The sequence below is a fragment of the Hemitrygon akajei genome, unplaced genomic scaffold (genome assembly GCF_048418815.1).
Source record: "Hemitrygon akajei unplaced genomic scaffold, sHemAka1.3 Scf000140, whole genome shotgun sequence".
NCBI classification, from domain to species: domain Eukaryota; kingdom Metazoa; phylum Chordata; class Chondrichthyes; order Myliobatiformes; family Dasyatidae; genus Hemitrygon; species Hemitrygon akajei.
In genome coordinates, this window is record NW_027332026.1 from 1,192,124 (window position 1) to 1,215,673 (window position 23,550).

The 23,550-nt window shown below is 44.3% G+C and overlaps 1 protein-coding gene across 2 annotated transcripts; it reads right to left on the reverse strand.

The window, feature by feature from the left end:
• Positions 1-2,150: 2,150 nt before the first annotated feature.
• Positions 2,151-21,576, reverse strand: LOC140723841 (uncharacterized). 2 transcript variants are annotated; one of them, XM_073038401.1, is made up of 4 exons: positions 21,487-21,576; positions 10,682-11,966; positions 10,266-10,600; positions 6,658-9,863 (listed from the first exon to the last, which is right to left on the reverse strand). In XM_073038401.1, the coding sequence occupies exons 2-4, from the start codon at positions 11,571-11,573 to the stop codon at positions 8,856-8,858; spliced, it is 2,235 nt and encodes a 744-aa protein (XP_072894502.1). In that variant the 5' UTR covers positions 11,574-11,966; positions 21,487-21,576; the 3' UTR covers positions 6,658-8,855. The 2 variants fall into 2 exon arrangements, 1 of the variants encoding a protein (XP_072894502.1); XR_012097984.1 differs by lacking the exons at positions 6,658-9,863; positions 10,266-10,600; positions 10,682-11,966 and adding an exon at positions 2,151-3,579 and having other exon boundaries at positions 21,487-21,531.
• Positions 21,577-23,550: the final 1,974 nt, after the last annotated feature.

Consider the following 23,550-nt stretch of genomic DNA (forward strand, 5'->3'; position numbering starts at 1 on the left):
CATTGAGTTGATATACGACAAGACAATAACTGTAACAAAGCATTATGGCTGCAGAGAAATTGCAGTGCAGATAGACATATGGTGCAGTGTCATGTCAAGTTACATCGTGAGCTCGAGTCCATTTTATCATACATTTGGCTTATAACCACAGACAGGAAGCCGACCTTGAGCCTTCTGGTATGCACTTTAAGGCTTTTGTATAGCTTCCTTGAAGGGAGAGCAGGTTGGCTGCAAGAATGTCCAGATTGTGAGGATCTTTGAGTTCTTATCCTGCTTTTCCGAGGCAGGGGAAGTGTAGGAAGAGTCCATGGAGGGGAGGCTTGTTTCTCTGATGTTCTCCGCTCTCCAAAGCTCTCTGCAGTTCCTTGCAGTCATGGGCAGAGCAGTAGCCATACCAAGGCGAGAAGTATCAACAAGAAGCTCAGAGACCTCGGCCTTCACCCTGTCTTGTGTAGCTGGATCCTGGTCTTCCTGTCAGATCGCCAGCAGGTGCTAAGTGTGGACTCCCTCACTTCTGTCTCTCTGACCCTCAGCACACATACCCCACAGGGTTGTCTCCCTGGCTCCCTCCTTTACTCTCTGTGCACCCATGACTTGTGTCGCCACTCACAGCTCCAATCTGCGAATTAAATTTGTTGACGACACTGCATTGATTGGCCTAATCTCAAATAATAACTTTCAATCAATCTTCTGACAAGGCTCGGTCCAAACAAACTTTTCACCCTTCTTCAGATTAGTCAGAGGAAGAGCGATACCAGCAAAGTTCTTAAAGAACTTACGATAATATCCAACCATTCCCAGAAACCTTCCAAGAGCCTTGTTACCAGTCGAAATAGAAAATTCAGAAAATTGCCTGGACTTTTGCCTGAACAGGAACCAATTTGCCTTGACCTACAACATTGCCCAGATATGTCACAGTGACATGGCCAAATTCACTCTTAGGTAAGTTAACTGTAAGTCTGGCCTGGGAAAGCCTGTCAAACAGCTTTTCTACTGCAGAGATACGGTCATTCCAAGTGTCACTCCCTGTGACTACGTCATTAGTATAGGTATCTGTGTGTTCCAACCCTCGAATTACAGAATCAATCATTCTCCGGAATGTTCCTAGAGCATTTTTCATTCCAAAGGGCAAAACATTGTATTCGTACAACCCAGAAGGTGTCACAAACACAGAAATTTCTCTACCTTTGTCCGTCAATGGAACACACCTATACCCTTTCAACAGATCAATCTTTGTAAGAAATTTAGCTTTTCCAGCCTTATCGATGTAATCATCCAACCTAGGGATGGGATATGCATCTGTTTTTGTTACTTCATTTACCTTTCCATAATCAGTGCAAAATCTAGCAGTGTTATGCATATATAGGTGTAAATATATATTTTCCAAACTTAGCTGGTAAATGATGCAGTCTTACGCTGGTGTGGTAAGGATATTTAGTTCAGTTCACGGGATTGAAGTGAGTGAGAGATCTGGCATCCAAACAGGTGTTGTCGACCCTCTTCCGATGTCCTCCAAATCTTCCAAGTTAGCCAAACATGACCAACTTAAGAGCACCGTCTTCAAGTGACAGTCTACCAACCCAGGCAAGGGTTTCTAGCAGATTTCACAGGGTCGCTCTTACACGCACTAATAGTCACAGACTGATTCCTCTTAACTGATCCTCAACCTCCCCCCCCCCCATCCCCCGTGGGCATTTAAAACTTCAGTGACAACTCTTCCCACTAGCCTTTGTGTGTCTGCCTGTTCTAAAAAACAAACAGCAACACTCCTTTAAATACCATTGTGCTGAACACCAGCTGTCCATCATGCAGGCCCTCCGCTCTATCTGTCTCTGTAACAAGCTGCTTGTGCTCTTCTCTCTCTCTCTTTTACAGACATGGTTCTTGGAGGCACAGTCCATAATCACAGGTCTAATAATACCATTGTTCAGCATATATTCAATTTCTTGCTCAACCAATTTACACTTTTCTACCTTCATGCAATATGGGTGTTGTTTAATCAGTTTGGCTGGTCCGAAATCTACGTCGTGTACTGAGACCGTGGTTTGCCTGGGAACATTGGGAAATAAATCTTTAAACTTCAGAATTAATTTCTTCAGCTGTTGTTGTTGCTTTGGCTGCAGATGAGCCAAATTATTATCAATGTTTTCTTGAACAACCGAGTTCATTAGCCTAACTGGGACCGTGTTTGGCTTGTGAAAAGTCTCAGATGAGTTAATTGTTTCATTCTCAGGGTTGCCAGATTCATATGTTTTGATAATAAAACCCACAGATGGTGCCTGCTTGTCAAAATAAGTCTGTATCGTATTTATGTGTAGCACCTGTGTTGGTTTGCATCGGTCGGGTGTCTTAATAACATAATTCACATCATTAACGAGAGACTGTTTCATACGGTCCACTGAATTTCGCCTTAACTGGATTCATCCACATTGGAAATAAGGCAACCACCTCACCCCCCACCTGGTATTTTCTTTCACAAGCCTGCTTATCAAACCAAAACTTCATTTTGCTTTGAGAAATCTATAAGTTTTGTCTTGCTAGGCTACAGGACTGGTGTAGTTTGTTTTTGAACTTCAAAACATAGTCTAAGAAGTTAACATGTACATCCCATCAATCCACTGTTCCTTTAACAAGGTCAAAGGTCCCCTCACGCAGTGACCAAATACAAATTCAAATGGACTAAAGCCCAGTGATTCCTGTACTGACTCTCTTACTGTGAACAAAAACAAATATATTCCTTCATCCCAGTATTTTCCATTTTCAACACAGTATGTCTTATTCATTGTTTTGAGGGTGGAATGAAATCTATCTAAAGCCCCTTGTGATTCCGGATGGTATGCAGATGATGTAATTCATTTAGCTCCCAGTTCATAAACCACCTGCTGGAATAAACCAGATGTAAAATTACTTCCTTGATCAGTCTGGATTGCTTTAGGCAAACCAAATAGAGTAAAAAAACTTAGTAAGAGCCTTTGTCACAGTTTGAGCTTTAATATTCCTGAGAGGTTTTGCCTCTGGGAATCTGGATGAGGTACTCATAATAGTTAGCAAATACCGATGGCCAGCTTTAGTCTTTGCCAATGGGCCAATACAATCCACTATAACTTTGGAAAAGGGTTCACTGAATGCAGGTATAGGCCGGAGTGGGGCCACTGGGGTGACCTGATTAGGTTTATCCACAACTTGACAAGTGTGACAGGCTCTGCAAAAGGTCACAACATCTTTCCTCAAATTAGGCCAGTAAAGTTCGTTCATAATCCTTTTTACAGTTTAATTCACTCCAAAATGGCCACCTAAGGACATACTGTGGGGCGAAGTTAAAGTTTACAGGACTGAAAATTTAGGAACTACAAATTGGTGAACAATTGCCCATTTCTCACTCACAGGTGTAGCAGGTGGCATCCACTTCCTCATTAACACTCCATCCTTGGGATAATACCCGACTGGCACTTTCTTAATCTCATCATCAGAGAGAGCTGTTTCTTTTAAAGCTTCAATCTCAGGGTCTCGGTTCTGTTCTGCTATAAACTCCTTCCGAGACAGGGATAAGTCTTTCTCATCAGACTGTCTACATGAATCCTGTTGAAACAATGACGACAGAAAAGTCCCTGACAAGTCAGCATAATTTGAATCCCAATTTTGGCTATCACTGGTATCAGAATCATGCTGCACAGAACTGTCTGCGTCGGCAGACTTTTTAGCCATACTGTGAGTTACTGCGCAGGAAGGATAAATGTTAACATCCATCTGTGGGTCGTCAGTGGTTGGTTTAGTTGTCAACTGCACTACAGGAACAACTTTACCATCTGCCAGGTCATTCCCTAACAGCAAAGTAACATCTTCCACCAGTAAACTGGAGCACAATCTGATCTTAACAGGTCTGGAAACCAACCCTGACTGTAAAGGTACCTTGGGCAATGGCACAAAAACCACGCCGCCCCCAATACATTTAATAAGATTTACCTCACCAGTGTCAGTCTCATCACCAAACTTTAGAACGCTGTCTCATATAAGTGACTGAGAAGCCTCAGCATCTTGAAGAATTTTCACTGGTACCTTCGTAGACCCTTCCTTTACTAATACAAACTCATCAGACATAAAATAATCAAATACCTTCTTAACTCGGTCAGACCTCTCAGTCCTTAACTGAGTCTCAACAGAATGTTCAGAACCCTGTGGGGTTATAGGTGCTTCAACATACTGAACACAGGCATTTGGGACTGCCTCCTTTTTCTTTTTCTTCTTCAGGATAGAACAGTTAGCCATCATATGAGCAACTTCTTACAATAGTAACAAGTAAGACCTGAATATTTCTCCTTCAACTGCTTCCCTACATCCTTACTCGTGTCACTAGTCCCAGCTTTAATTTCTGGTTTACCCTAGTGATCCCTGCTACTCTTTTTGGAAACTCTTATTCTGGGTAAATTTAACATTATGAGTTAAAGCGAACTCATCTGCTAATCTAGCAGACTCCTGCAATGTAGCAGCATCTTTTTCATCTAAATACGTCTTTATGTCATCAGGGACGCACCTTTTGAATTCTTCAATTACAACCAACTCTTTCAAGCTGTTAAAATCATCATTTATATTTTTATATCTGCACCAGCCAAAACACAAACTTCTCACAAGAAAATTCCATATAAGTCTGGTTCACAGATTTCCTTGAATTTCTAAACTTTTGCCTGTATGATTCTGGGACCAACTTGTAAGTTTGAGCATAACCTGTTTCACTATGTCATAATCAGCTGCTTCATCAACTGTCAAAGCAGAATAGGCTTGCTGAGCCTTCCCCTCAATTACACATTGTAAGAGAATAGGCCAACCCTTTTCTGGCCACTTTAAACTCCGAGCAACCATCTCAAAATGCTGAAAGTATTTATCAACCTCTGCCTCGTCAAGTGGAGGTACCAATTTAACTTCCCGACTGTCCTCAAACTTATCACCAGAGTCTAACGCTAGACCCCTTTTCTGCAATCTCTCTATGTTTTCCAGCTCGAACACCCTCTGTCTTTCTGCTTCCTCCCTCTGTTTTTCTGCCTCTCTAGCCTCAAACTGCCTCTGCCTTTCCGCAGGCTCCATCTTTAATTTTTCTAACTTGTAATGGAGCTCAAGCTCACTAGGTTTACTTTCAGGAAACACCTCCAACTCCTCCACTTTAAACACACCTCAGATACATGATGTTCAGCTTCTTCAATAGGTTCGACAGCACAATCTCACCCTCACTGCAGAACTCCACACCAGGCTTACTTCCCTCACAGGAAAATATCCACTCACAGGAGACCTGGCCCACGCCCAGGTTTACAGCTGCACAGGTGGAAGGTCAACTGAGGAAGATCTGTACCAGCAAGGCGGCTGGACCGGATGGAGTTTCCCCACGATTACTGAGGGCCTGTGCAACTGAACTGGGAGAACCACTACAGCGCATCTTCAACATGAGTCTAGATCAGAGAAGAGTACCCAGACAGTGGAAAACATCTTGTATGGTCCCGGTACCGAAGAAACCACAACCAAAGGAGTTGAATGACTTCAGACCTGTTGCCTTGACGTCGCACGTGATGAAGACCAAGGAACGGCTGATAATACAGAATCTGAGGCCACAAACCAGGCACGCCCGGGATCCGCTTCAGTTTGCGTATAAGGAGAAGGTGGGAGTGGAGGATGCTATCACGTATTTGCTGCACAAATCACTCTCTCACCTAGATGGGGTCAGTTGTGCTGTGAGGATTACATTCCTTGACTTCTCTAGTGCCTTTAACACCATCCAGCCCAAGATCTTAAAGCACAAACTAACGGAGATGGGAGTAGACTCTCACATGGTGGATTGGATAGTGGACTACTTGAGAGATAGACCTCAGTATGTGCGGTTGGGAGACTGTAGGTCTGACACAGTGGTCAGCAGCACAGGAGCGCCACAGGGAACCGTACTCTCTCCGGTCCTGTTCACCCTGTACACATCTGACTTCCAATATAACTCGGAGTCCTGCCATGTGCAGAAGTTCGCTGATGAGACGGCCATAGTGGGGTGTGTCAGGAATGGACAGGAGGAGGAGTATAGGAAACTGATACAGGACTTTGTGATATGGTGCAACTCAAACTACCTGCGTCTCAATGTCACCAAGACCAAGGAGATGGTGGTGGACTTTAGGAGATCTAGGCCTCATATGGAGCCAGTGATCATTAATGGAGAATGTGTGGAGCAGGTTAAGACCTACAAGTATCTGGGAGTACAGTTGGACGAGAAGCTAGACTGGACTGCCAACACAGATGCCTTGTGCAGGAAGGCACAGAGTCGACTGTACTTCCTTAGAAGGTTGGCGTCATTCAATGTCTGCAGTGAGATGCTGATGATGTTCTATAGGTCAGTTGTTGAGAGCGCCCTCTTCTTTGTGGTGGCGTGTTGGGGAGGAAGCATTAAGAAGAAGGACTCCTCACGTCTTAATAAGCTGATAAGGAAGGCGGGCTCTGTCGTGGGCAAAGTACTGGAGAGTTTAACATCGGTAGCTGAGCGAAGGGCGCTGAGTAGGCTACGGTCAATTATGGAAAACCCTGAACATCCTCTACATAGCACCATCCAGAGACAGAGAAGCAGTTTCAGCGACAGGTTCCTGTCGATGCAATGCTCCTCAGACAGGATGAAGAGGTCAATACTCCCCAATGCCATTAGGCTTTACAATTCAACTGCCAGGACTTAAGAACTTTTTTTTTAAAGCTATTATTAATGCTTTTTGAGTTAGTGATTTAGATGCATATCATATTATTACTGAGTTAAGTATTGTATGTACAACAAGTGTATGGGACATTGGAAAAAATGTTGAATTTCCCCATGGGGATGAATAAAGTATCTATCTATCTATCTATCTATCTAATCCTCTGCATCTGTGCCTTCCTGATTGTCAATTTCACCTTAGCAAGTTTAAACCTTTTCACAATACACAACAACATGATCCTTCTGGCGTCCTCTAATGCCTCAGAGGTTGGTGCTTCCAGACATTTATCAACATCCATTGCTGCTGATTTTGCACACACAAATAAATCAAAAGGGATTTCCCCAATGAAATCAATAATTAATTAATCAACACGCCCTCAAATTTGTTCATATCCCAGATGCAGGCCCCAATTTTGTTATGAACAAATATTTAGAAACTAAAGCTTTAGAAATTAACCAGCAACAATAGACTACTCCTGGAGCCTAGTTTTGATGTTAAAACCACTATCTTTATTAGTATTTACTTATAATAAAGTAAATTAAGCAAGATAAACAAAAGTTAACAGTTTTATGTGTATATATGTGTGTAAATTGTTACGTACCCCAAAACTGGGTCACTTACCAGCAAAGATAGAGAGGTCCGTTGAAGTCTGATGGTACTATTTTTAACAGTATTTATTGATAAAAATACACAAAAATAATCTCAATGCAAACATAGATATATACGTCATCAATACTAAATCTAAAAGCGCGGGTATAATAATAATCAATAAGAAATAACTCTATCGTTGTGTAGGGGATAATGTATTGTCCGATGGAAATATAAAAGTCACTCAAGTTCATGCAGGCTGCAGCCTTTTGTTGGAGTCAAGAGAGACAGATGTTTTAAACTTGCCTGCTTTCCTTTTTATGATGTCGATCCTTCGAGAGTTCTGTTTTTGTAGTCGGTCCTTTAGCTAAGCCGTTCCGTGGAAAACTCGTCATCCGAGCAAGGATGGACACACATACAAGTCACCACCGGCAGTCACTATTAAACGCTGTCACGGGATTTCTATCGTTTCTCCTGGTGCGTCTAAAGGGGTTGTTCCCCAGACCCTCTTTTATCCTTACTCATGGGGTCTCAGATGTCAATCAGGTTGGGATGATGCAATCTCTCAGCCAGCCCCCTCGGCTCATTCCCTGAGGGCTTCAAATAAATAGTACAGCACTCAATACACAATTCCGTCTCCAAGAGACAATGGCCATTTCCCGTGGCTTTGTATTGCTGAGGGGCCAGGACGTTCCAAACCCCATGTGGATTCTGCGTGTCTTTCTCTCATTTCCTGCGTCTCCTGACCTGAATTAATAGCGATCTTGCGATTCTCAAAAAGGTGGGGGCTACTTTGTACCCTTCAGCCCCTCAGAGTTGGGGCACAGGCGTAACAAAATATAACTCCCAAACTATTGAGCTCGGGGGAAACAAGGCTTAGAGTCTTGAGATGGTAAAGTATGGAAGTTCAGTTCATCCACGGAATAGGTGATGAGAGAGAGATATTTGTAATCCAGGGTAAATGTCGAGAGAAGGCAATTACGTCGATTTCCAAAGGTTCCATTGTGGTGAAACGAGAGAACAGTTGCTGTAGATTTTATGCTTCATCGTTTCAAATCCACATACGAATTATCACCGAAAGTGACTTGTCACAATGGGTATCGCCTTCAAGTGAATTATCACACCACACCCAGCCAAGCGTTAACACATAAGTAGTCTTCACAGGATACCCCAAATCCGATCCACACCTATGGATCAAATGAGGTGATAACCACACATTCGATGTATGGTGAATCAACACTTAACCCACCCTTGTGGGCATAGGAAAGCTCTAAACAGTGACCCTTGGCTACTAGTTCCCTGGTTTCGATCCTTCCATTTTTCCTCCTTCATCTCCATCTGACTCTGAGTGTCTGAGTCCTCGGTTAAAACTAAACAAGCTGTGAGCGATGTAAACAAGCTGCAAGCCCGACTGATTTGCCTTCTTAATCACTCGCTCTCTTAAAATGAATGTCCTCAGCAAGCAAAAGTAAGGAATTAATAAGAATGTGAACTGACTGGTGTGCCAGTAGTTGGGATGACTGAATGAATCCTTTCCAACATTCTGAGCAGGTGAATAGTTCAAAATGTGTGAACTGACTGGTGTTTCTGTAGGGTGGAGGACTGAGTGAATCCCTTCCCACAGACTGAGCAGGTGAACAGTTTCTCCCCAGTGTGAACTCGATGATGTACCTTCAGTTTAGATGACCGAGTGAATCCCTTTCCACAGACTGAGCAGGTGAACGGTTTCTCCTCAGTGTGAACTGACTGATGACTCAGCAGGTTGGATGACGAAGTGAATCCCTTTCCACAGACTGAGCAGGTGAACGGTTTCTCCCCAGTGTGAACTCGCTGATGTTTCTGCAGGTTGGATGACGAAGTGAATCCCTTTCCACAGACTGAGCAGGTGAACGGTTTCTCCCCAGTGTGAACTCGCTGATGTTTCTGCAGGCTGGATGACTGAGTGAATCCCTTCCCACATTCTGAGCAGGTGAAAGGCTTCTCCCCAGTGTGAACTCGCTGGTGTATCAGTAGGTTAGATGGCTGAGTGAATCCCTTCCCACATTCTGAGCAGGTGAAAGGCTTCTCCCCAGTGTGAACTCGCTGGTGTATCAGTAGGTTAGATGACTGAGTGAATCCCTTCCCACAGAATGAGCAGGTGAATGGTTTCTCCCCAGTGTGAACTCGCTGATGTACCTTCAGTTTAGATGATTCAGTGAATCCATTCCCACACACTGAGCAGGTGAACGGTTTCTCCCCGGTGTGAACTGACTGATGTCTCTGCAGGCTGGATGACAAAATGAATTTCTTCCCACACACTGAGCAGGTGAACGGTTTCTCCCCAGTGTGAACTGACTGATGTCCCTGCAGGCTGGATGAGTAAGTGAATCCCTTCCCACAGACTGAGCAGGTGAATGGTTTCTCCCCAGTGTGAACTCGCTGATGTACCTTCAGTTTAGATGATTCAGTGAATCCCTTCCCACAGACTGAGCAGGTGAACGGCTTCTCCCCAGTGTGAACTGACTGATGACTCAGCAGGTTGGATGACTGAGTGAATCCCTTCCCACACACTGAGCAGGTGAACGGTTTCTCCCCGGTGTGAACTGACTGATGTCTCTGCAGGTAGGATGACAAAGTGAATCCCTTCCCACAGACTGAGCAGGTGAACGGTTTCTCCTCAGTGTGAACTGACTGATGACTCAGCAGGTTGGATGACTGAGTGAATCCCTTCCCACACACTGAGCAGGTGAACGGTTTCTCCCCGGTGTGAACTGACTGATGTCTCTGCAGGCTGGATGACAAAGTGAATCCCTTCCCACAGACTGAGCAGGTGAACGGTTTCTCCTCAGTGTGAACTGACTGATGTCTCTGCAGGCTGAATGACAAAGTGAATTTCTTCCCACAGACTGAGCAGGTGAACGGTTTCTCCCCAGTGTGAACTCGCTGATGTACCTTCAGTTTAGATGATCCAGTGAATCCCTTCCCACAGACTGAGCAGGTGAACGGTTTCTCCCCGGTGTGAACTGACTGATGTCTCTGCAGGCTGGATGACAAAGTGAATTTCTTCCCACAGACTGAGCAGGTGAACGGTTTCTCCCCAGTGTGAACTCGCTGATGTACCTTCAGTTTAGATGATTCAGTGAATCCCTTCCCACAGACTGAGCAGGTGAACGGACGCTCCCCGGTGTGAACTCGCTGGTGAGCCATTAGGTCAAATGACCGAGTGAATCCCTTCCCACAGTCTGAGCAGATGAACGTCTTCTCCCCAGTGTGAACTCGCTGATGTACCTTCAGTTTAGATGATTCAGTGAATCCCTTCCCACAGACTGAGCAGGTGAACGGCTTCACCCCAGTGTGAACTTTCTGGTGTCTCTGCAGGGTGGATGACTGAGTGAATCCGATCCCACAGACAGAGCAGGTGAACGGCCTCTCTCCAGTGTGAACTCGCTGATGTATCTGTAGGTGGGATGACCAAGTGAATCCCTTCCCACAGACTGAGCAGGTGAACGGTTTCTCCCCAGTGTGAACTGACTGATGTCTCTGCAGGCTGGATGACAAAGTGAATTTCTTCCCACAGACTGAGCAGGTGAACGGTTTCTCCCCAGTGTGAACTCGCTGATGTACCTTCAGTTTAGATGATTCAGTGAATCCCTTCCCACAGACTGAGCAGGTGAACGGTTTCTCCCCAGTGTGAACTCGCTGATGTACCTTCAGTTTAGATGATTCAGTGAATCCCTTCCCACAGACTGAGCAGGTGAACGGTTTCTCCCCAGTGTGAACTGACTGATGTCTCTGCAGGCTGGATGACAAAGTGAATTTCTTCCCACAGACTGAGCAGGTGAACGGTTTCTCCCCAGTGTGAACTCGCTGATGTACCTTCAGTTTAGATGATTCAGTGAATCCCTTCCCACAGACTGAGCAGGTGAACGGTTTCTCCCCAGTGTGAACTCGCTGATGTACCTTCAGTTTAGATGATTCAGTGAATCCCTTCCCACAGACTGAGCAGGTGAACGGTTTCTCCCCAGTGTGAACTCGCTGATGTACCTTCAGTTTAGATGATTCAGTGAATCCCTTCCCACAGACTGAGCAGGTGAACGGTTTCTCCCCAGTGTGAACTCGCTGATGTACCTTCAGTTTAGATGATTCAGTGAATCCCTTCCCACAGACTGAGCAGGTGAACGGCTTCTCCCCAGTGTGAACTTTCTGGTGTCTCTGTAGGGTGGATGACCGAGTGAATCTCATCCCACAGTCCGAGCAAGTGAACGGCCGCACCCCGGTCTGAACTCGCTGGTGTGCCATCAGGTCAGATGACAGAGTGAATCCTTTCCCAGAAAATCAGCAGATGACCAGTTTCTGACTGGTGTGTCCACATGTGGGATGACAGACTAAGTGCTTTCTTACACACAGAACAGGTGAATGACCTTGCTCAGTGTGAACTTGCTGATGTACCTTCAGTTGAGATGACTGTCTGAATCCATTCCCAATGTCTGAGCAGAAGAATGGGCTCTCCCCTGTGTAAAATGACGGGCGTGCCAGTTGGTCAAATGACTGAGTGAATCCTGCCCCGTAGTCTGATCAGGTAGGATGGTCGATTGAATCCCTTGCTTCACTTCTTAAATATCTAGACAGAGACAGGAAAACTGGTGTGCCATGTCTGAGCTTCCGGGAGACAAATTCCTTCTCGTTTTTAACCTGTAAAAAGATTTACAAAATCCATCAATGGGTGTAGGTCAACACTTCGGATGAGATTGCCAAGGTTTGAGTTGCCAAGGTTTGATCCAGCATCACACTGTTACAGTGAGGTTCCACCCAAGTTGCACAGAGAAATCATCTTCTAACTGGGCACAGTGCTGGTATCTGAAATAACCATCAATTCCCTGATGCTCTTCTTGTTTCTATAGGAATGGGGCATTTCTGTGGTCTCCAGTTTGTGCCTTGGCTCAGTTTGGCTCCCTCCATTGGTATTATTCCCTGTTCCTGCTGAGCTGCATGGGTGCCTGGCCACAGAGTAACTGAAAAATTCTCACACAAATAGTCTTTCTTGACGTGCAGCTGGGATTTTCTTATATGTATTATTAACTTAAAGTGCCACAATTTTAATGCCTTATAAAAATTTCTTGCTGAGATGAATGGTTGGTCCGCACAGCTGTTAAAGGTTCTTGCAGAAAAGTACCAACAAAGAAACAGGCCCTTTGGGCTATCTAGCTTGTGCTAAACTATTTAAACTCCCCACTCCCACACCCCAACCATTCAGGTACCTACACAAAACTCCTTAAATGTTGAAATCCAGCTCGCATTCACCATTTGTGTTGGCTGTTCATTCCACACCCAGATGACCATCTGTGTGAAGAAGTTTCCCCTCATGTTCCCCTTAACATTTCACCTTTCACCCTTAACCCATGGCCTCTGGTTGTAGTTCCACACCATCTCCGTGGTAAAAGCCAACTTGCATTTTATCTATGCCCCTCTATCACAATCAAATCTCCCCTCAATCTTCTACATTCCAAGGAATAAAGTCCTAACCTGTTCAATCTTTCCTTGTAACCCAAGTCCTCCAGACCTGGCAAAATCCTTGTGAATTTTCTCTGAACTCTCGGAACCTCTTTTACAACTTTCATCTATCTACTGTTGTCAGTGCTTTGGTTCATGAAGGCCAATGGGCTGAAATCTTTCTTTCCGTCTCTACCTAACTGTGATACCACTTTTAGTGAATTACAGACTTGTATTCCCAGGTCCCTTTCCTCTACAACACTCCTCAGTGCCCAACCAGTCACTGTATAAGACCTACAGTGGTAGGTCCTACCAAAGTGCAACACCTCACACTTGTCTGAATTAAATTCCATTTTCCATTTCTCAAACCATTTTTCCAGCTGGTCCAGGTCGCACTGTAAGCCATGATAGTCTTCCTCGCTGTCCACTACACCCCAATCTTGGTGTCATCCACAAATTTACTGATCCAGTTAACCACACTATCATCCAGATTACTGATATAGAAGACAAACAACAACAGATCAAGCACTTATCCCTATGACACACAACTAGTCACAGACCTCCAGTCAGAGAGGCAACCATCTGCTACCATACTCTGGCTTCTCCCAAAGCCAGTGTCTCGTCCAATTTACTATCTCATCTTGAATGCTGAGTGACTGAACCTTCTTGACCAACCTCCCATATGAGACTTTGTCAAGTGCCTTGCCGAAGTCCATGTAGACAACATCCACTGACTTGCCTTCATCCAATTTCCTGATAACTTCGAGAAACTCTATAAGATTGGTGAGCCATGAACTACCAAGCACAAAGCCATGTTGTCTATCCTTAATCAATTCACATCTATCCAAATACTTATATATCCATTTCCTGCACATAAGTTCCAATAACTTTCCCCCTACTGATGTCAAGCACACCAATGTACAATTTCTTAGTTTATTTTTAGAGCCTTTCTTGAACAGCGGAACAACATTCGTTGTCCTCCAATCCTCCAGTACCTCACCTGTCACTAAGGATGATTTAAATATCTGTGCTTGGGCCCCGACAACTTCTGCACTTGTCTTCCAAAGGGTCCGAGGGAACAATTTGTCAGGCCCTGGGGATTTATCCATGGCAATTTGCCTTCAGACGGCAAACACCTCCACCTCTGTAATCTGTACAGGGTCCATGAAGTTGATGCTGCTTTGCCTCACTTCTATAGACTCTGTGTCCACCTCCGGAGTAAATACGAATGCAGAAAAAATCTCCCCCATCTATTTTGTCTCCTCATACGGATTACCATTCTAATTTTGCAAAGGATTAATTTTTTCCCTTGAAATCTTTTTCCACTTAACATATCTGCAGAATCCATGAGGATTCTCCTTCACCTTGTCTGCTGGGGCAACCTCATGCCTTCTTTCATCAGTGTTCACTTGAATTTCCTGTATCTCATAAGTAGCCCATTTGTTCCTATCTGCCTGTACCTGGTATGCACCTCCTTTTTATTGATCTGGGAGATGAAAGCCAAAGGGGTGATAGAGCTGCATGGTGGGGGGTGGGGCATGGGGGGGTGGGTAAACTAAAGTTGCAGGGGGAATGACAGAACAGATAGAGGAGAGGTTGTGGAGACAGATGTTGTTCAGACCTCAGACAAGGTCAGGAATGAAAAACGTTGAGCATGTTGCAGTGAATATGCTGAGCCCTGTATATAACCATATAACAATCACAGCACGGAAACAGGCCATTCCGGCCCTCCTAGTCCGTGCCTAACTCTTAATCTCACCTAGTCCCACCTACCCGCACTCAGCCCATAACCCTCCACTCCTTTCCTGTCCATATACCTATCCAATTTTACCTTAAATGACACAACTGAACTGGCCTCTACTACTTCTACAGGAAGCTCATTCCGCACAGCTATCACTCTCTGAGTAAAGAAATACCCCCTCATGTTTCCCTTAAACTTTTGCCCCCTAACTCTCAAATCATGTCCTCTCGTTTGAATCTCCCCTACTCTCAATGGAAACAGCCTATTCACGTCAACTCTATCTATCCCTCTCAACATTTTAAGTACCTCGATCAAATCCCCCCTCAACCTTCTACGCTCCAATGAATAGAGACCTAACTTGTTCAACCTTTCTCTGTAACTTAAGTGCTGAAACCCAGGTAACATCCTAGTAAATCGTCTCTGCACTCTCTCTAATTTATTGCTATCTTTCCTATAATTCGGTGACCAGAACTGTACACAATATTCCAAATTTGGCCTTACCAATGCCTTGTACAATTTTAACATTACATCCCAACTTCTGTACTCAATGCTCTGATTTATAAAGGCCAGCGTTCCAAAAGCCTTCTTCACCACCCTATCTACATGAGACTCCACCTTCAGGGAACTATGCACTGTTATTCCTAGATCTCTCTGTTCCACTGCATTCCTCAATGCCCTACCATTTACCCTGTATGTTCTATTTGGATTATTCCTGCCAAAATGTAGAACCTCACACTTCTCAGCATTAAACTCCATCTGCCAACGTTCAGCCCATTCTTCTAACCGGCATAAATCTCCCTGCAAGCTTCGAAAACCCACCTCATTATCCACAACACCTCCTACCTTAGTATCATCAGCATACTTACTAATCCAATTTACCACCCCATCATCCAGATCATTTATGTATATTACAAACAACATTTGGGCCCAAAACAGATCCCTGAGGCACCCCGCTAGTCACCGGCCTCCATCCCGATAAACAATTATCCACCACTACTCTCTGGCATCTCCCATCTAGCCACTGTTGAATCCATTTTATTACTCCAGCATTAATACCTAACGACTGAACCTTCTTAACTAACCTTCCATGTGGAACTTTGTCAAAGGCCTTGCTGAAGTCCATATAGACTACATCCACTGCCTTACCCTCATCAACATTCCTCGTAACTACAAAAAATTCAATAAGGTTTGTCAAACATGACCTTCCACGCACAAATCCATGCTGGCTACTCTCTAATCAGATCCTGTCTATCCAGATAATTATAAATACTATCTCTAAGAATACTTTCCATTAATTTACCCACCACTGATGTCAAACTGACAGGTCTATAATTGCCAGGCTTACTTCTAGAACCCTTTTTAAACAATGGAACCACATGAGCAATACGCCAATCCTCCGGCACAATCCCCGTTTCTAATGACATCTGAAAGATCTCCGTCAGAGCTCCTGCTATCTCTACACAAACTTCCCTCAAGGTCCTGGGGAATATCCGGTCAGGACCCGGAGATTGATCCACTTTTAAATTTCTTAAAAGCGCCAGTACTTCCACCTCTTTAATTGTCATAAGTTCCATAACTTCCTTACTTGTTTCCCACACCTTACACCATTCAATATCCTTCTCCTTAGTGAATACCGAAGAGAAGAAATCATTCAAAATCTCTCCCATCTCCCTCGGCTCCACACATAGCTGACCACCCTGATTCTCTAAGGGACCAATTTTATCCCTCACTATCCTCTTGCTTTTAATATAACTGTAGAAGCCTTTCGGATTTACTTCCACCTTATTTGCCAAACCAAACTCGTAACTTCTTTTAGCTTTTCTAATCTCTTTCTTAAGTTTCCTTTTACATTCTTTATATTCCTCGAGCAATTCCTTTACTCCATGCTGCCTATATCTATTGTAGACATCCCTCTTTTTTCAAACCAAGTTTCTAATATCCCTTGAAAACCATGGCGCTTTCAAACCTTTAACCTTTCCTTTCAACCGAACAGGAACATAAAGATTCTGTACCCTCATAATTTCACCCTTAAATGACCTCCATTTCTCTATTACATCCTTCCCATAAAACAACTTGACCCAATCCACTCTCTCTAAATCCCTGCACATCTCCTCAAAGTTAGCCTTTCTCCAATCAAAAATCTCAACTCTAGGTCCAGTCCTGTCCTTCTCCATAATTATATTGAAGCTAATGCTATTGTGATCACTGGACCCGAAGTGCTCCCCAACACATACATCTGTCAGCTGACCTATCGCATTCCCTAACAGGAGATCCAACACTGCCCCATCTCTAGTCGGTACTTCTATGTATTGTTGCAAAAAACTATCCTGCACACATTTCACAAACTCTAAACCATCCAGCCCTTTTACTGAATGAGCTTCCCAATCTATGTGTGGAAAATTAAAATCTCCCACAATCACCACCTTGTGTTTACTACAAATATCTGCTATCTCCTTACACATTTGCTCTTCCAACTCACGCTCCCCATTAGGTGGCCTATAATACACTCCTATCAGTGTTACTACACCTTTCCCATTCCTCAATTCCACCCAAATAGCCTCCCTAGAGGAGCTCTGTAATCTATCCTTCCAAAGCACCGCCATAAGATTTTCTCGGACAAGCAATGCAACACCTCCTCCTCTGGCCCCTCCTACTCTATCACACCTGAAGCAACTAAATCCAGGAATATTTAGTTGCCAATCACACCCTTCCTGCAACCATGTTTCACTAATAGCTACAACATCATAATTCCAGGTATCAATCCACACTTTAAGCTCATCCACCTTTCTTACAATGCTCCTAGCATTAAAATAGATACATTTAAGATACTCTCCACCTCCTCCTCTCTTTTCATCCCTAGCAATGCATTCAAATTTATTATCCTTTTCTTTCTTCTCCCCTACAACTTCGGGCTGAGCGCATCCCTTCTCCATCACCTGCCTTTCCTCCCTCACACACTGTCTACTTACTTGCTCTACTGGTGAACTAACCTCCTCTCCCATAGTTTCCTCAAATTGATTTCCGCCCCCCCATCTTACTAGTTTAAAGTCTGCCCTGTAGCCCTAGCAAACCTCCCCGCTAGGATATTGGTCCCCCCAGGATTCAAGTGTAACCCGTCCTTCTTGAACAGGTCACGCCTGCCCCAGAAGAGGTCCCAATGATCCAGAAACTTGAATCCCTGCCCCCTGCTCCAATCCCTCAACCACGCATTCATCCTCCACCTAATTCCATTCCTACTCTCACTGTCATATCTCAATGTAAGGAGCAGCGTAGGAAAGGCGGATGTGTTCAGGGCATGGATCAACACCTGGAATTATGACACTAGGATCTGGCAACTGTGGACTGGGACAGGCTCCTTTATGGCAAAGGTGTGCTTGGTAAATGGCAGGCCTTCAAAGTGAAATTTTGAAAGTGCAAAGTGGGTATGTGCTTCTCAGAATAAAAGGTAAAGATAGAAACTGTAGGGAACCTTGGATTTCAAGAAATATTGAGACCCTGGTGAAGCACAAAATGGAGTTGTATAACAGGGATAGGCAGGTAGGTTGTTACAGAGTATAAGCAATGCAAGAGAACACATAAGAAATAAATCAGGATGACTAAAAGAAGGCATGAGGTTGCTGTCGCAAAAAAGATGAAGGATAATCATCAGGGATTCCAGCGATAGATTAAGAGCAAAAGGATTACAAGGCACAAAGTGGGTCCTCTGGAAGACCAGAATGGCAATCCACGTGTGCAACCAAAGCAGATGGGGAGATGTTAAATATGTTTTCATCTCTATTTTCTCAGGAGATGGACACAGGGTCTATGGGAGTGTGGAAAAGGACATGACATGGTGCTCCCTCGGACCCTACAGGAGGCAAGTGCAGAAATTGTCGGGCCCCTAGCAGAGATAACCAAATCATCCTTAGTGAATGGGGGGTGGGGGGAGGGTGGTTATCAGAGGGTTGTAGGATAGCCAAAGTTATTTCACTGTTCAACACAGAACATTGAAATCCACAGCAGATTCCAAACCATTCAGCCCACAATGTTGTGCCAACCATGCAACTTACTCTAGAAACTGCCTAGAGTTTCCCTCGCGCAGAGCCCTCTATTTTCTAAGCTCCATGTACCTGTCTAAGACCCTATTGTATCTGCCTCAACCACCGCTGCTGGCAGTGCATTCCACCCACACACCACTCTCTATGCAAAAACTTACCCCTGACTTTCCCTCGGTATCTATTTCCAAGCGCCTTAAAACTATGCCCCCTCCTGTTAGCCATTTCAGCCCTGGGAAAAGCCTCTGACTATCCACTTGATCAATGCCCCTCATCATCTTATGCACCTAAACAAGGCTCTAAGCATAAACAAGGAAACTATACATTGTTTTGAGGATTTGTTGGAAGTATGCAAAATTATGAAGGTACAGATAGGGTAAATGCAGCAGGTTTTTTCCACTGAGGTTGGGTGGGATGACAACCAGAGGTCATGGGTAAGTGAGGAAGGTGAAAATTTAATGGGAACATGTGGGAAAGCTCTTCACTGAATCGACTGTGAGAGTGTGGAATGAGATGCCAGCACTGGTGCATGTGAGCTCGATTTCACCATTTAAGTGAAGTTTGGATAGGCAGCTGGATGGTAGGGGTATGGAGGGCTATCGTCCCAGTGCAGGTCATTGCATCAGACAGCTTAAATGTTTTCAGCATTGTCTAGATGGACAAATGGTCTGTTTCTGCACTGAACTTCTCCAGGTTTCTATGACAGAGAAGCTGGACAAAATTGATTGGAAGGGGAAACTGGTAGGAATGTCGATGGAGCAGCAATGGCTGGAGTTTCCGGGAGCAATTCGGGAGGTGCACGGTAGATACATCCCAGTGAAGCATTAGAATGGCAGGAGGACACAACCATGGCTGAAATGAGAAGCCAAAGCCAACATAGAAGCCAAAGAGAGCGTAAATAATAGAGCAAAAAATATTGGGAAGCTTTTTACAAACTAACAGGTCTGAACAACATCTGTCTGGTGTCAAGAAAACAACCTCTCCCTCAATGTCACAAAAACTAAAGAGCTGGTTGTGGATTACAGAAGGAATAGAGACAGGGTAAACCCCTTTGCTTTGAGAGGTTGAACAGCTGTACCGAGGAAGAAGGGCCCAAAGGATACTGGGGACCCAATTCACCACAACCACAAACTGTTCCTGCTGCTACCATCCAGGAAACAGTACCACAGCAAAAGGACCAGCAGGCTCCGGGACATCATCTTTAACCAGGCAATCAGACTGATTAATTGATTTCTATGTTATATTGACTGTCCTAAGTGCAAACTATTTATTATGAATTACTACAAATTTCACATTGCACATTTAGATGGAGATGTAACCAAAAGATTTCTACTCCTCAAGTATATGAAGGATGTATGTAATAAATTCAATTCAATTCACCCTTTCCACTATCTGTTCTCTCATTCTGGCTCCCATTCCCCCGACAACTTATTTTAACCACATCACCCCCTCCCCCCCCCCCCCCGACACTAGCTGTAGTAAGCCTTACCACAAAGGTATTAGTCCCCTTCTTGTTCTGTTCCCCTAACTAACGAATCCTCTATCAACCCTTTGAATGACCTCTGCCAGGTAATCCACCCCCCCACCAGTTTCTAAAGTGGTCTACCTGTTGTTGTGGGGTTGACCACAAGAGTACTCTGTGATGGCTGTTTAACCTCATTCCCCTTCCTGACTCTCACCCAGTTTCCTGTGTCCTGCACCTTGTGTGTAACTCACCTCACTTCATGTCATATCTATCACCCCCTCCAACTCCTGGATGATCTGGAATTCATCCATTTCAAGTTCCAACTCCTTAAAGTTCAGGGTTACAAGCTACAGCTGGATGCACATCTTGTAGGTGAGGGCATCAGGGACACTGGAGGTCTCCCCACCTTCCCACCAATGTTCCCTCTAATCTGTAATGACCAGTGTGCACATGAAGCCTGTATTGTGCATTTTTTTAATCCAGTGTCAACATGTGCACAGTGAATTTTATATAGAGAGGTATTCATTTTAACAGATAGCAAATCACTGTTGAAAAGAACTTTGATTTCCTCTGGGTCTGATCAAGTTCACCTGCACTCTCACACAACCTGTGTAACAGGCCTGTAACGGGTAATGAAGGATTTTCTAACCAGAGCTTTTGCACTTTGTCCATATGTGGTTTGCTTGCTAAATTACACTTCAAAAAGTCACATTTCCAAGTAGCACTCCACTTTTTCCCACTTGTAAATTCTCCAGCAACTTTTGCATCTCCACAATAGACACAGATAATACCAGTTTCTGTATTGTACATAAATATTTCCCCGAACCCTCCCATAGGTGAACTCATGGTGAACTCATTGATGGCAATGCCAATGAATCTGAAGGAAAGGTTAGTAGTCTGTCTCATTGGAGACATCTGGCACATTTGTGATGTGAAAGCTAATCGTTGCCCAGGGCAAAAAGCTGTTTGATATAATTACCTTCCCAGAGAGAATGAGTCAAAACATGTTCTCACGGGCAGAAAAGTTCAGACCAGCAGGAGGTGGAACAAAGCAACACAGACAAAATGCTGGAGGAACTCAGCAGGCCAGGCAGCATCTATGGAAAAGAGTACTAATGCTGAGCTCCGCCGGCATTTTGTGTGTGTTGCTTGGATTTCCAGCATCTGCAGATTTTCTACTGTTTGGGATTGGAGGTAAAACAAATGTGATTTTCTCAACAGCTGATGTAAAAGATTGTTGTGCCCTATCTCCGAGTTCCCAATCCTTACATTTAGATAGCTGGAGCTCAGCTCTGTCTGAGAGACACATCTGTTCCCATTCCCTCATCAGCCGGAAGCTCCCCGGGGCCCGAATACGGATCGTGGGGCTGAGAAAGAGGGACGAGAGCAGGACTGTGCCGGGATTGAGGGTCGAGTGACTGGACTCACTGCAATTGTCCCTCAGTCGGTGTTGTAAAGGCTGACCCAGAGAATCGTTCTTACCTGCGCCGAGTTTCCGAGGCCTTTTGTGAACTGCGCATGCGCAACATTCGGGAACATCGGCATCTTTGACGCCTGCGCATTCAATCGGGGCTTCAGCGCAGGCGTAAAAGATGCCGAATTTTTCTAACGCAGCGCTTTCTGGGTAATCACGGTGCCATTAAAAGTTTCTGCAGGCACCAGTTACATGTCCATATCAATTTCTTTGTGTATAGAAAACTCAGCAGCTCTTTTAACACAGAAAGCAGCCCCAATAATGAATACAATTAATATCAGCACACTTTCTGCGTGTTTAATGCCAAAGTAGAATATTCTTAAAAATGCAGATATGAAACACAAGAGATTCTGCTGTTGCTGGAAATGTAGACACATGCACATAAAATGTAGGAGGAACTCTGCAATGCATGCAGCAGCTAAGCAGAGGAGTACACAGTCCAAGCATGCTGAAGGGGTTCGGCCTAATGTTGTCTATTTATTCCTCTCTACATTTGCTTCCTGATCTGTTGATTTCCACCGGTATTTTGCAGAAGTAAACCACCTTTTTTTTCGATCAACCAGTTTCCAAATGTTTCTGATCTTTCATTTGTAGCCACATCCTGTTGGTCTGATTCCTCGTCTTCCTCCTCTTTGTAAACACCAGGCCCCATCTCTTTCTTGAGCCAGAAAGCCCTGACTCAGGCTGGCAACTCTTTGGTTTCTGACTCTGCTCCATCGAAGATTCACTCCTTACTCTGCTGTCAGACTTTAGAGGTGAATTGCAACAACCCAGCTGTCTGAGGCACAGTCCTTTGAAATTAGTGAAAATCACCCAAAACATTGAAAAGAGCAAGGCTGACAAGTGAAGTCAGAGCCAAAGCAAAAGCAAAAGACGGTGTACAAGGAAGCCAGAGCTAATGGGAAGATAGAGGATTGGAGGCTTTTAAAAACTTGCAGAAGAAATCTAGGAAGGTCATTCAGAAGGAACTGATGAATGATGCGAGTAAGCATGGGACTAATATCAAAGAGGATACTAAAAGCTTTTTTAAGTATACAAAAGGTAAAAGAGAGTCAAGGGTCTCTCTTTTACCAAATACAGAATGATGCTGGAGATATTGTAATGAGAAATGCAGAGATGGCAATGGAACTGAATGAGTAGTTTGCATCAGCCTTCACAGTGGAAGATGTTTGTAGTATATCAGACATTCAAGAGTATCAGGGAAGTGACAATTACGACTGAGGAGGTGCTTAGGAAGATAATGGTCTGAGTGTAGATAAATCTCCTGGACCTGATGGAATGCACCCTCGGGTTCTGAAGGAAGTAATTGGAGAGACTGCAGAGGCCTTGACGATGATCGTTCAGCAAACGACAGATTCTGGCATTGTACCAGATGACTGGTAAATTGCAAATGTTATCCGCAATTTAAGAAGGGAGGGAGGCAGAAGAAAGGAACCTATAGTCCTGTTCGCCTGGCATCAGTGGTTGGGAAGTTGTTGGAAGTGATTTTTAGGGATGAGATTATGGAGTATCTGAGACACATAACAAGAGACGCCAAAGCCAGCATGGATTCCTGAGAGGAAAACCCTGCCTGAGAAACCTACTGCAAATTTTAAAGGAAATTACAAGCCAGTTAGACAAAGGATATGAAATAGATACAGTGTACTTGGATTTTCAGAAATCCTTTGACAAGGTGCCACACATGGGGCTGCTTAGCAGGATAAGAGGTCATGGAATTACAGGGAAGTTACTCGCGTTGTTGAACATTGCTAGGTCAGCAAAAAACAGAGAGTGGGAATAAATGTATCGTATTCTGTCTGGCTGCCAGTTACCAGTGGAGTTCCACAGGGGGTCAGTTTTGGGATCGCTGCTTTTTACGATGTATGTCAATGATTTGGACTGCAGCATTAATGGATTTGTGGCTAAAATTGCCGATGATACAAAGATAGGTGGAGGAGCTGGTAGTGTTGAGGAGACAGAAAGACTGCAGAGCGACTCAGATAGTTTAGGGGAACGGGCAAAGAAATGGCCAATGAAATATAAAGTTGGAAAATGGATGGTCATGCACTTTGGTGGAAGAAATAAACGGGCAG